Genomic DNA, 14,035 nt, shown 5'->3' with positions numbered 1-14,035 from the left:
ACATGTGAGTCACTACAAGCTATGCATGTCCAGCAGATGACACCTTTTTCCATATTCCCCACCCAGCACAGTGGCTGCCCGCAGGACACGCCCGTGAGCTGCTGGATGAGCAGTGCCACGGGAGCAGCACACCCCAGGTGCTCCAAGGAGCTGCGGCGGCATGTCAAAGGCAGCAACAAACCCCTCTGAAGAAGAACTGCTTCGGCCGGGCAGTGAGGAGCTATTTTGTATTTCCCACGGGAGGACCCGCGGCACAGAGGGCTCCCGCGGCACGAAAGGGACATGCTGAGTAACCGCGGGGAGGGGCCTGGGTGGACAGTGGTGAGAGACGAAGGTGGGACGGCCTGCCCAATCCTGCGACGGGGCCTCTTCAAGGCCAAGGAGTCTGCCCACTAAACACGCACTTCAGGCCTATGCCAGGGAGGCTGGGCAACAGGTAAGGGCACGAGTCAAGGCTATGCTAGCGGAGGAAAGTAAAGGTGACTGCTCTTAAGGAGGGGGATCGACGTTTGACTCCCCGGTGACAGAGGAGAGAGAGTGTGAGGAAGTCCGGCGCGCGTGACTGTGTGTAATGCTGACGTTAACAAAGAAGTCCTATAATCCTGCCAAAAAAGTCATGATTTGAAGTGAAACATGACATGATAAAAAGTTAAAATCCAATCATTAGCTCTACTCATTTTAGAAACTTAAATGCTAAATTCAGTAAGGAAATCCTTATGAAAAGATATCACTTAAATCAGACAAAAAATGGCAAGTGCACTAAAATTTTCTAACTAAGGATGGTTGTATTCCCCAAGCATAAAGCAAAATTATTCAGAATTTTTAACCCTTAGAAAATATTTGTATATATCAATTAAATATTACTACCAATATGCCTAATTTAACCAAAAAGACATGTTTAAAGCATTTATTGAATTACTCACGATAAAACAAAAATGTGAAAGGAAAAAGGAATACTCTGAGATATGTGTGCCAGAGAAGCAGCAAGTCAATTCACTTGAGGGAAAGGTTTTAATCTCTTAAATAAATTATTTACCTAAGAATATGTGTATATTCTTGTAAACCCATCAGAATATAAATATCCTTTTTGGGGGAGAAATACATGTTTTACAGATAACAAGAGACAGACCCACAGAATAATTGGTGGAACTGAGGTATTCGTCTTATCCCCTCAAATTCCCTTTATCCAGACTCTGAAGTCCTGCTCGGGTGAACACACTCTTCTAGTAGGGAGACAGACACATGCAAACCATTACGACACTTTGTCCTAAGTGCTGTAATGAAGACGTGTACCAATATCCCGGGGGCAGTGAAGAGAAGGAGGACTCTGCCCGTCAGAACGTGCAGAAGTATGTGGGCTGGGTCCTGAAGAGGAGACTGGCTGACAGACTGGAAGAGCCCTCCAGGCAAAGGAGATGACACGGGCAATGTGCCTTTCGAATGCCGCCAAGCAGGAAGCAAGGTGCGTGGGAAGGGATGGATAAGGGGCCGAGCCAGGCTATAAAAGGTTTTATGAGTGATGTTGTACCTGATCTGGATCCCAAGTCACACTTCTCAGAGCCTAAAGAGCTTGATTAGTCTGAAAAATGATGGTTGAGGTCTGAAGGATCCGTCTGTTCATTTATTATATTAATTCATTTAATAAGTATTTAACGAGTGCCTATTATACGCAGCTACTAATCTTGGCACTGGCGATAAACCAGTGACCGCGACAGATTTCTATCTCTGACTTTACACGGCTTTCACCGTAACAGGGAGAGATAGCACAAAATAAGAAGACATTGCATACATTAGAAGGTGACGAGCACTATGGAGATAAAGAAAAGCAGGTAAGGAACGGGTGGAGGTCTGCTCACCAAAAAGGGAACACTTGTCAGAAGATCTGAAGGGCTCGAGGGGCAAACCGTGCAGGCGTGTGAAGGAAGAGCACTCCAGGCCTAAGGATCAGGAAGGGCCAAGGCCTTACGAGTGCAAACCACGCTAGCAGGAGTCTGAAGATCAGAAGAGAAAGCAAACAGGGACCGCCCCGCCCTCCAGAGCTATTAAAATTGCCCAGGAGAAGGCGAGTCTTCAGTTTTCACGTGGGATAATTTGGGCACAGACAGATGGGCCAAAATCTCTCCTTTCGGCTGTAAGACAATGTCTGCAGGCAAAGCAGGCCCCACACCTGCCTTCTCGAAGACCGCTCTTCTCTAAGACATCCCGACGAAGGCAGTCCTTCCGGGGAAGAGTGCCAGTGCGTGGGACAACTCTGTCCCCAGTGTCGCACGCCCCGGGAAGTGCGGGAGAGGGCGAGCGATGAGCCCGACGATGACGTACTCAGTAGTCTGCCTATCGGAACGAAAAGACTTTTCATTTCTAATTTTTAAAATTTCCACTTAAATTGGAATGTGAGAGAGTGCCATCTCAGGTACAAGACTCATCTGTACTTTCCACTTCGGCACTTTTTCTCTGCCCTGTTCACAGTTAGTCAACAAAATTAATAATACTGCTTACCAGTCTCGTACTCTCACTGCTGGGAGAAATATAAATTGTTAAACCTTTCTGAAGGACAACTTAACATAATGTCTCAAAAGCTTTACCTTAGAACAAGAAATTCTATGTCTAACAATTACTTCTAAGAAATAAAAATGGGATGTATAAAAATTTTGATAAAATCATTGAAGTGATGTTTAGAATGGTGAAAAAGAAACCAGGATAGACATAAAGAGTTAACAAAAATAACTGATTAAAACAACAGAAAATTCTGGTCTGTGCGCACCCTCCCCTCAGAGCAGCCCCTAGCACAGCTCACTGGGCCGGCCCACGTGGTGAGCTCGCGCTCTCCTGTTCTGCACAACCACTAAGTGTTGAGTCGCCTCGTCCTGGGCCCAGATCTAGCTCCCTTGCTCTTACTTAGTGTCTGCTGTAGGTGACTCTATTGACCATTAATGGGACCTGTTAATTTCCAAAATATATTTCCATGGTCTGTTCCTCCCCATCGATAGTACCACACCCGTATCTAGGCCACTATCATTTCTCATCTGATCTCACTGCACTCCTGACCTCTATCATCAATCACCACATGTTAACCAGATTGTTTCTTGCTTGCTTAAACCTCTCTTGTGTTCTTCTGAAACTCTGAACACAGTCCAAACTCCTACTCACGGAGGATGTTCTACATACTAGCTCCCGCCTCGATCCCCAATTCCAGCTCTCACGACTTTCTTACAACCGCATGAGTCCTCTTCTAGTTTCTTCAACAGGCCAAACCAGTTACTCCTTTGGGCCCTTTAACTCTGTCTGGAATGATCTTGGTTTAAGCCTGCTCCTTATGCACATCTTTCCTTAAATGCTCCCTCTTCAGAGGCCTTCCTGGCCATCCAGTCTAGAACAGACACTATCATGGCATACTCTAATTCTCTGCATGGCACATATCATTATCGGATACACATTTACTTATCCTTTACATTCACTTTTTTTTTGGAGGGGGGTCCATACTCTCATCTTTACATGCAGGTTCCATGACAGCAAAGTCCTGGACTTGCCCACCAAACCCACCCTAAAGTAGGCATTCTATAAGTGTTTTTGAATGAATAGTGAATATTCTGTAACCATTAAAAGTATGCAGCAGAAAAAGTGATGTAGAAAGATGTTTACGGTATATGGGAAAAAGAGAACACACATATATGAACAAAATATTACAAAAAGGTTCACAAAATGTTGCTGGGACTATCTCTGAGTGACAAAATATGGGTTATTTTTAGTTTTGCTTACATGTATTTTCTGAATTTATTAAAATGGAGTACTTCGTATGAATTGAAGAACAAAACAAAGTTTATTCTTAAGAATTACTGCTTACCTTCAAAAATGGAATGACTTCTTTCATAATTGCTTTAATTTGTCGGTCTAGCTGCTGAGTATCAATTCTAGGACATGGGACGGCAGAGATTTCACTTACAGGTTGTTGTGAATTATGATTTTCAATAATAGGAGTTTCTATTTGTTAAAAAAAGATATATTAGCAAAATCAAGTCTATGACATAATATGTATGCATCTATGCAAAATTCTAAAGAACATTGTGATTTTATGCTAAAATAATACAAAGAAAAAACCAGCGACAGTTTTAGGACCCCTAAGAAGTGATTTTAAAAAACCACCATTATATATCAGATGGAGTGTTAAATTTTTACATATGGAACTACGATTTTTACTGTTAATGAATGCAACTACACACCTTCTAAATCATTGACAGTGGTCATGGCAGCAGCACCACTGTCATCCTCAATGATCTTGCAGGTACATCTTACGTTTGTGTTACTTTCGGCCTCAGTTTTCATGCGTTCGTACTCCCTCATCCTGGCCAGCGCCTGGTCCAAGTGGATCACAGTGTTACCTGCGTATGGGGCAGAAGTGTGTCTCAAAGATATAAAAGCAAACTTTGTCATGTATTCCTCTAAAGTTATTAATTAAAAAATGTCTGAACATAGGAAAGAAGAACTGGCTTTAACAAGTTCTAGGTATTGTATTAGTGGGCACCTGAAAACATTATCGTATTTATTTAATCCTAAAATAACCTTATGAAGTGGATGACAGCACCCTCATTTTCAGAGAACATAAGTAACCTGCACAAGGTTTCAGAGCCAAGTGCTAACAGGAATTTAAATGCAGGTCTCTTAAGACTCTAACGTCCTTACTTCAGTACATCATGTTGCTTCACTTAAACAGTACAAAAATAAATTCCAAATGTCATGCAAATTCTGATGCAAACAACCTAACTTACGACAATCAACTGAGGTAAGGAAAAGACCTAAGCAAGAATGACACTTCCCAATTCTCTCTTCTACTTCAAAGCTAATGCTGAATGACTGTAAGGGAAAGGAGTGAATGAAACAAAACAGGCAGGCTCAAAGTTACTGGCAGCTCCGAAAGGGGGAACTACTAAGGGGGAACGGGTTTATCAGAGTGATGTTTGTGATTTTCCTCTATTTTGAGTTCCGTACATGAAAGGCACTTCCTCAGAAGGGAGCCAGCCTTCGAGTTCTTGATAATCAGATTAAGGCAAAAGGAAGACAATCATTTTGGCCCAAGGTAGGTCACTGAAGACATGGCAAGGTTGGGCCCTTTCCTTTGTAGTGGAAAAATGCCTTTGAAGCCATCTACATCTTGTTCTCATCCTACGAACCAACACTGGAATGGGACACTACCCTATGAACCTGGGGCTTGAGGTCTGAATGACTGAGTACTTGGGTACCTTTCCATAGGCTACAGCGTGGAAAATGCACCGAGAGGTACTCGTACATTTCCTTTCCCCTAATCTTTTGAAATTCAGGACTCAGGGTTTCTTTTCTCTCCTTTTGAGTTACGCAACTTTTTAAAACTTATTAATGAAAAAAAAAATGCAATGTACCATGCCTTAGAATTACAAAAATTTCAGTTCTTCTCAAATTAAGACATTAACATTGTTACTGAGAATGTGATCGAATGAAGGTACCGCCGCCTGTAGACTTTTCCACTGACTGGAAAACTTTAAAGGGTGACCTTTCTCTTAAGGACAGGAGATTAACATTTTCTAAACTATCATACATGCTAGAAAGTTCTGTATTTTCTTCATAAGAGCAAGGTAAGTGAGATCCCCATTTTCTCAGTGTATGCAGAGTCAGAAATCTTCGAAGATTTTCCCAGAGTCGAAGAGTTAAGAGGAGAAGATTCCTGAATTTACTGATGGACAGATTTTTAAGTCCCCATTCTGTAAGAAGCTGCCTTTCTAGAATTTTGTTTCCTTATCAATGTAATTCAAAGACTGTAGCAAAGTCATGTTGTAAGATTATAAAAAATTCTGCTTACCCAGATCATCTGTTGCAAAAGGCTCAAAATTTGAAGATACAGACAGGACACTAGCATTATCAGCATCATTTTGCTCACTTATTTTATGTGTTTCTCTCTCAAAGTTCTTCTCAAAAGTTTCCTAAGTCATAGTTTTGAAACAAATAAAAATCACTAATATTTCTTTTTTAAAAGTTGGATTAAATTAAAATTTTAACACAGAAACTATTTGCATAAAACTACACACTTAAAATCGTGACATAAGCATAAGGTATAAAGCACTGAACAGAGTTAGGACAACCTGCAGGACACTTGTCATTCTGCAGATGACAACACACAGAGCCAGCTACAGGTCAAACTCTAACTTGGAAAACTCAGTGCTGCAAATTACATCTACACCCGCAGGGAAATTCTCCTCGTTCTCCAAACCCTCACAACACCCAGCACCTTATACTGTGGTATGCAGCTGTCTCATATCGGAAGAAAAACATGACATCATCATTCATATTTTTTACATCAACTTTATTGAATTAGAATTTACAAACAATACGCCCATTAAGTGTACAGTCTGAGTAGTTTCGAAAAATATATACACCCACGTAGCCACCTTCCCTAAAAATAAAGACCATTTCCGTCAGGCCAGAAGGCCCCTTCTGGTGTGTGGCCCTCTGCAGTCAATACGCACTACAGCCCACTCATAGGACTTCTGTCACGTCAGATTAGCTTTGTTGGCTCTAGACTTCGTATAAAGGAGCCATTCAGTATGTACTCTTCACTTTCAGGCTTCTTTCACTCAGTGTTTCTGAAATTAATCCGTGTTGCTGTGTGTTTCATAAGTTAATGAACTCATTTGAATGGTTGAGTAATACTCCATCGTATGGATATACCAGTTTGTTTATCCACTTATCTGCTGATGCTCCAGTTTGAGGCTATCATGACTAATGATGCTATGAACATTAGTGTACAAGAATTTTTTTGAATGTGTATTTTCATTTCTCTTGGATGAATACCTAGAAGAGAAATTGCTAGGTCACACGCCAAGTTTATGTTTACCTTTGTAAGGAACTGCCATACTGCTTTCCAAAGTGGTTGTACAATTTCACAAACCCACCAGCAGTGTGCGAGTTCCAAATGCTCCATGTTCACACCAACACTTCTTACTGTCAACCTTTAACTCCAGCCTTTCTAGTGGGTGTGGAGTGTATCTTGTGTGGTTTTAATCTGCACACTGGCCATTTATGTGTCTTCCTTCATGAAGCACCTGTTCCAATCTCTTGCCCACTCTTGACTGAGGCGATTGTCCTACAACGGACTCGTAGAAGTTCTTTCTAAACAGTCTGGATTTGTCACTTATGTAGCCATTTGTCAGATACATATACACTGAGATCATTTTCTCCTGATTTTAGCTTTTGAAACAGAATTTAATCAGTTTTCCTTTTACAGTTAGTGCTTTCTGTCCTGAGACACCTTTGCTTATGTCAAAATAAGAAGGATCCCCTTGTTTTCTTTTATAAGTTTTATAGGTTTAGCTTTTCCAGGACTTGAAGCACTTTCCAACTGACTTTTGTCTGTAGCGTGACTGGGGGACGGGGCAGCAGCGGGGCAGGGGTGTGACACTCATCTCTCACTGGTGTTCTTTCTCCGAGCTACAGATACTCTAAAATTTTCTCTTAAATTATAAAATGAAAAGTTCTGTCCCTGATTAAAGAAGAGTCAGGTATTAGCAAAATCCCTTTAGGAAATGAAACCATTGTGTGGCTCCATCAAGTAAGACTTGCTGGTGGACATGCTTTTGCCATTTTATGGCGCCGGGGTAGGAGATGCACAGTGCTTCTCCCTCTGCCTAACCCTCGATTCCTCATCCTCCACTGACAATTCTCAGGTGCCTGCTTTTACTTCTCCTTTTCCTGAGAGTGAAGAATACGCACTCTGAACTGTGTGTGTACAAGCTCCATAAATGAGGCCCAAAGAACCTTGGCCTAGAAACATGGAGAATGAGACTCTGTCTGATATGGTAACTTCTAGCCATGTAGCTAACGTATTAAATAAAATGTAAATTTAGTTCCTCAATCCCACTAGGCACTGTCTTAGTAGCCAATGGCTGCTCTATCAGACAATACAGATATGAAACTTTTCCACCACTCGGAAAATTCTACTGGACAGCACCGCTCCAGATCAATGAGTACAGACACTGGATGCTGTGCTGCCGCAGCTAATTAACTGGCATTGACAAAGGGAAGATGTTGGCATTAATGCTAAATTTAAGTTTTGGATAAAAAAATTAAAGAACTAACCTATTTATTTAAAAGTAATACTAACTATAGTTATTTATGCCAAGTCCCTAAAATTATGGCCTGAATCTCTGTGAACCCCCACACCCTAAATTCATATGTTAAGGCGCTAACTCCCAATGTGGTAGTATTAGGAGGCGGGGAGCTGGGAGGTAGTCAGGTTTGGACGAGGTCGTGAGTGTAGAGCCCCCACGATGGCGCCAGTGTCCTCAGAAAGAGAGGGCCCACCCTGGCGCTCCCCCTCACCAGCGCGCAAGCACACAGGTGGGAAGAAGGCGGCCCTCTGCGAGCCAGGGGGAGAGCCCTCAAGCAGCAGCAAACCTGCTGGCACAAGGTCCTGCACTCCCTAGCTTTCAGAGCCCTGAGAAACAGTATTTGTTGTTTTAACCACTCCGTATATACAGTGTTTGGTTTACCAGCCCGAGCTGACTAAAACACCTCCTTATTAAGCAGTACAGTACCTTTAAACTTTCACTTTAAAACCCTGTCAACACTGTCATAAATTGTAGCTCAATTTTCAAAATTTGCTATTGATGGTACAGACCAATGTGTTCTAATCTTTTAAAATAACTGGAAATAATGCTATCTATAAAACTTGGAAATAAAGGGAGGCACTAGAGTTAAAAATACAAAATTACTGCCCCGACTGGTGTGGCTCAGTAGTTTGGGCGTCATCTCGCAAACTAAAAGGTCGCCAATTCAATTACGGGTCAGAGGACGTGCTGCCTGGGTTGAGGGCCCGGTCCCCACCTTGGGGGCATGTGAGAGACAACTGATCCATGTTACTCTCTCTTCCTCCCTTCCCCTCTTTTTAAAATAAGGAAGAAAGGAAGAAAAAGAAAGAAAGAAAATCTTTAAAGATAATTCATGCTCTCCGTAAGTTATTTCAATGCCTAATAAACTTTAACCTAGTATCTCCAATTACATATCTATCTGGGCCAACTTCATTTCCCACATAAAGAAGTACAGAATTTTCAATTAGTTATAATAACGACTAATCCCAAGTAGCAGTTCCTTACATTTATTTATATTTGACATTATAAAGTAATTAAAACCATGTAGTCTTTAGTCACAGTTTACATGCATGTTGGTATAGGAGTTGGAGCCTGGTGGAGACAGGTTTTAAGCAGAAAAAAAAAATGACTTGGGAAAGTATTGTTTTAAACATGAATATAAACGAAAGAGCAAAAATCCAGAAAAAAGTCCTCAATAGCCATAAAGAAATTACTATGTGTGAAGAAGAGACAAGATAATCTTTGGAGAAAACACTACCTGTGCGGGAGAAAGTTCTAATGTTAGCACGTTAATAATGGTCAGAAACACAGTGGTATGCTTTCAACTCTTTACCTTTGTCAGATAGTTGCTAATCAATTACAGTACTCTTACCTATGGGTTATCCAGGTGCTAGAAATGGCATTTAAAAAAAAAATGAATTTGCTACCCTAAGACCACATACAATTTTCAACAACAGAATCAGGGTCTGAACTTTCAAACAGGTGGCTTCCAAATACCGAGCACGCCACCCCTCAGTGCCCCAGCGGTGCGCCGCTCCGGCATCTAACGGCACCTGCCTGGCACCGCGGGTCCTGTAGGCCATGCAGGTGCTATTTGGAGGATCTACTTATTGAAAACATACCCTTTTCCTCACCACTCTTTTCCATTTCCTTTCTACTTTAAAGTTTTTTTGGTCAATTCTAATACATTAAATTACATTTTTGTCCCAGATGACTTTCTTTTATCTACGCTTCTCTCCCAGCCCAAAGACCTGTTTCAAGGGTTCTGACTGTGATCGGACTGCTGTCTGGTTTACTGAATGTCTTAAAGAACATAACAAATTTTACTAAATGTCTACGATGAGTCGACTCCTATGACAGGCAATGGAACCACCAATACAACCATTTTACACCTTATAATCCATCACTTATACACAATGCATTATGATTAAGTTTTAGACCTCACCTCAAAATAAAATGATTACATTCAGCTTTTTAAAAAAGTGGAAAGCCAAATACATTAGGTATGCTCACAGTTTATAACCACCTATTTAACTTTTGTTTAGTGCATGCTGAAACTAGGTATTGACTTCATTAATCCCAATCAGCTTACATCATCAGTAGTAGCAAGGCTTTCACTGGGAGTAAGTTCTGAGTTGGATGCTATCCAAGTACCAGAATTCGCTGACTTTACATTTTCCCCTTCTTTCTCGTGGCTCTCAGAAATATGTGTGGATACGATGTCCTAAATAAGGAAATGAGATATTTATGTAAAACATAAACATTCAATCAAAAATTTAAAAGCAGAACCAGATAAAAGAAAAAATTCAATATGCCTCACCTCATAGGTTGTGAGGAAGAAATAACATCGAAGATAAAATACTGAAATATTGCCCAGAAAAAGACTTTATGTAAAAGCTACTTAAGTTATACAAGAAGTTTTAAATAAAAAGCAAAAAGGCATATAGAAAATAGATCAAAAGACTTAAGGAACAAGGACACAGTTTAGTCTAAGAAAGCAACCAGCTATAATCACGAAGAACAGCGACACTAGACAGGAAAGAAAAAAGAATGTTAGCCGCCAGATACCTGCAATGCGTATAAGGCCCTCTGTCTCAAGTAGTCTGTATTAAGTAGCTGAAGCTCATGGAAGAGTTCAATAAGAAAATGTGGACGAGATTCATTTTGAGAAATTAATGTAGCTACTTCAGAATAAATAGTATCCCGCAAAGCTTCGAACATGGAAAAATCACTCCCAGTTTCTGGAAGATATAAAATATCAGAAAGTTAATATTGATAAAATATATCCCCAACAATTTCTATTAACTTGTATTATTACTCTCAGTCTGAAGTTACTTAAAAATCAGAACATAATTCTATTTCAGGGCTTTTATAGTTAAAAAAAATCTTAAAATTATTAAGATAAAGTTAATCATAAAAAATACCTATATATACACTGTATAATAAAGACATGTTTAAATGTATGAATAACATTACCTTTACTTGGATCATAACTTTCTCAATAAAAAAATTCTGGAAAATGTTGTACATTTCATAGGAATAATCAGTGGAAATCTTTCAGCACTTGGATGAAATCAGCCAACTATAAATAATTTTCTTTTTTAGCTAATATGAATTTGTTACAAAGGAGGAAATTTGTATAATAATGAAAATAAACTAAATATTACCAACAAGAGTTACTATTTTAAGCTCTATCTAGTTATGTACAAATCCTCAAATCTCAACTATGATACTGTAGGGATAAAAACTGAATTTGTGCCCTGGCCGGGTGCCTCAGTCAGCTAAAGCATCATCCATACACCAAAATGTTGCAGGTTCAATTCCTGGTCAGGGCACATATGAGAGGTAACCAATGGATGTTTCTCTGTCTCTCTCTCAAACCAATAAACATATACTTGGGTGAGGATTTAAAAAATAAAAACAAAAAAACCCCATAAAGTTGTAAAGTTGTAACTATAATATAAACATAATAGGTCAATTTCTCTATAGCATGACATACTGACATATTTACTAGTAGTACTCAGTATACGTTGAAATGGGCAATGGAAATCTTCCGTTTCACAGAACCTAGGTATCACTCTGTTATGTACCAACAATTCTGCCATATGCTTTTGTTGGTAACACAGAATTATCACCCTCATTGATGACAGAATCATACTCCAGTACAAATTAGGAACTATTCCCATTCTGATTCCTCTGTGAAAAAAAGTATCTCCAAGTGGCTCTTCTAGCTAACAAATTCTGTAAACATTCTGGAACAACAGTAGAACATAAAGCAGTTAAATATTCAAATTCTAAAAAATCAGTAATTTCTAACAAAATTAGAAATATTAACTGTTACGTTTTCAAATAAATCTACAAAGATTACAAAGATAATTTACTTTTTGCAGAAGAGGAATAAGAAAATGAAAAGCAAATGGGGTTTAAAAAAACCCTTTCTACTAACTTCCTAAGTTAACATCTTTGGGTCTCAGTTTCCATAAGTAAAATACAGTAAGAATGATATACATGCAACTTCCCCACCTTGCCTCAGACACTTATGAACATAAAATGAAATATAATAAAGTTCTCTTAGTATTTTAAAGTGTCCAAATGTGATACAGTACTACAAATATAATGTATATTATAAGCAAGGACCAAAACTATCTCTGTAGGAAATCTCTTACAGGAAAAATCCAGATAAGATATAACAATGTGCAAACTTTCAATTTAGATACTACATTAGAGTTTGGCATAGCTGTTTAACTTAGAAAATGTTTATTATTTCAAAGATACAAGAATAAGCATATTTAGTATTTTTCATACTTCTGTATGTGATAAAATTACCACTGTACTATATATCATTAAAGATAAAGTTATTCCCATAACTTAATTACGTCAAACACGTTTCATCCTTCCTGCCTGCAATAAAGAGGTGGAAAGTTTTTGCCATTTTTTCTCCTCCTGGACTAAAATGCATTAGTTTAGGCTAAAAAAACCCTTGCTCTCAGTCAGGGATGATTCTATGATGTTTTCACCCTCTCAATTTTCAGAGTTCTTTTCTTCAGGAAGCCACTACACATTCAGCTTTGTCTGTCTCAGGTCCTTGTTTTTGTTGCTTAGAGTTCCCTGAAGATTCATAACAGGCTTTCATTTTCATTCATGTGCAATACAGGAGGAATTAAAGAATATTTACAATACTAAATCACACAGAACTATGCTTAATGAAAATACAGTTTAAGACAAAAATTAACATTTTGGAATCTGTGATTTTTCCATAACCTTTTTTATCATGGTCTTTGCATGCATGTCATAGTTGTTTTGTTTATTGGTTTATTTTCTATAGATATTGATGGGTAATCAAAAACAAGCAACTACAACGAAGTCATACACAACATGTAACACCTGCAAATACAAGGCAGAACTAAAAATAACTGTAGTTCTGTTTCTAAAAGTTATTAATGCTCTCAAGCATTTACAAATACTAAATACTAAATGGTTTACTAAAACACAAAATTATAAAAATGTTTCCTGTTACCTATATGTGTTGGTTATGTTACATACACAAACAGAAAATGAAAACAAAAAAAGCAGCCAATTATACCAAGTAAAGAATTATAAGTGAAAAGCTTTGGAATTTTGTGAATATGAATTTTCTTTGACTTTTACAAGTCAAGTAACATATATGCACTGGCTAAATCTAAAAAAATAAAAAACTTAAAAAAAATTAGAACAACAAAACTAAGGATTTTTAGGACCAATGGAAAAAAAATTAACAGAAAGTGGACACCAAAACTAAACATACTGTTACCTGGCGCTTCATTGCATGCATTTCTGTTAGACTGCTGTAGTATTCTCCTAGCATGTGCTGTAGGAAAGGCAGACATAAGGATGAACAGAAAATGCGTATGAATAGTAATGATAGGGTCTATCGTAGAAGTGAATAAAAAATAAGCCAATTTCTTTAAAATTGTTTGCCTGAACTAAAATGTTATACTCTATTTAAAAATAATCTCATCAATGAAAATAAAAGATTTGCTATAAACTTCTTTTAATGTGACTGATCATAATAAAACTCTACCTTTCACCCTCAGAAACAAACTTATCAAGGCGAGCCTTCCTCATCTCTGGAGGAAGAAGAGGGCTGAGTAATTTAATACTGGCAGTCACACATGTTACAACTGAATAATCGTATCAAAAACTATTACATGTTATAAAGAATTTTAGGGTGATGGTTAACAATAAAAATAAGTCTTTTTAGAAAATACGTAAATACACACAAAGGTATATTTACACTATTCAAACATTTTTTAAGCCACCAAAATTCAATCGTTTTATTTTCTAAGTGACAATAATAAGGACTGAACTTCTATGACCAACTATCAATTATTTATGTAACTGACAGCCTTTCAAAATAGCTCCTGTTCCTGCCTGCCACTCAAATG

The 14,035-nt window shown here is 38.6% G+C and overlaps 1 protein-coding gene across 14 annotated transcripts in view; it reads right to left on the bottom strand.

Moving 5' to 3' along the window:
• The window catches only part of PCM1 (pericentriolar material 1), an 83,042-nt gene that overhangs the window by 13,131 nt on the left and 55,876 nt on the right, over positions 1-14,035 (bottom strand). For all 14 annotated transcript variants that reach the window (XM_045821741.1, XM_045821737.1, XM_045821746.1 and 11 more), the window contains 5 exons: positions 10,680-10,852; positions 10,204-10,335; positions 5,828-5,948; positions 4,218-4,376; positions 3,842-3,978 (listed from right to left, as the gene is read on the bottom strand). In XM_045821741.1, the coding sequence (XP_045677697.1) occupies positions 3,842-3,978; positions 4,218-4,376; positions 5,828-5,948; positions 10,204-10,335; positions 10,680-10,852 (722 nt within the window). The remainder of the gene's footprint in view (positions 1-3,841; positions 3,979-4,217; positions 4,377-5,827; positions 5,949-10,203; positions 10,336-10,679; positions 10,853-14,035) is intronic.

This window comes from Phyllostomus hastatus, unplaced genomic scaffold (genome assembly GCF_019186645.2).
Source record: "Phyllostomus hastatus isolate PE091 unplaced genomic scaffold, TTU_PhHast_1.1 phas_scaffold_46, whole genome shotgun sequence".
NCBI lineage: Eukaryota > Metazoa > Chordata > Mammalia > Chiroptera > Phyllostomidae > Phyllostomus > Phyllostomus hastatus.
The sequence above is the reverse complement of the archived record's forward strand: the minus strand, read 5'-3'. Positions and strand labels throughout refer to the sequence as shown.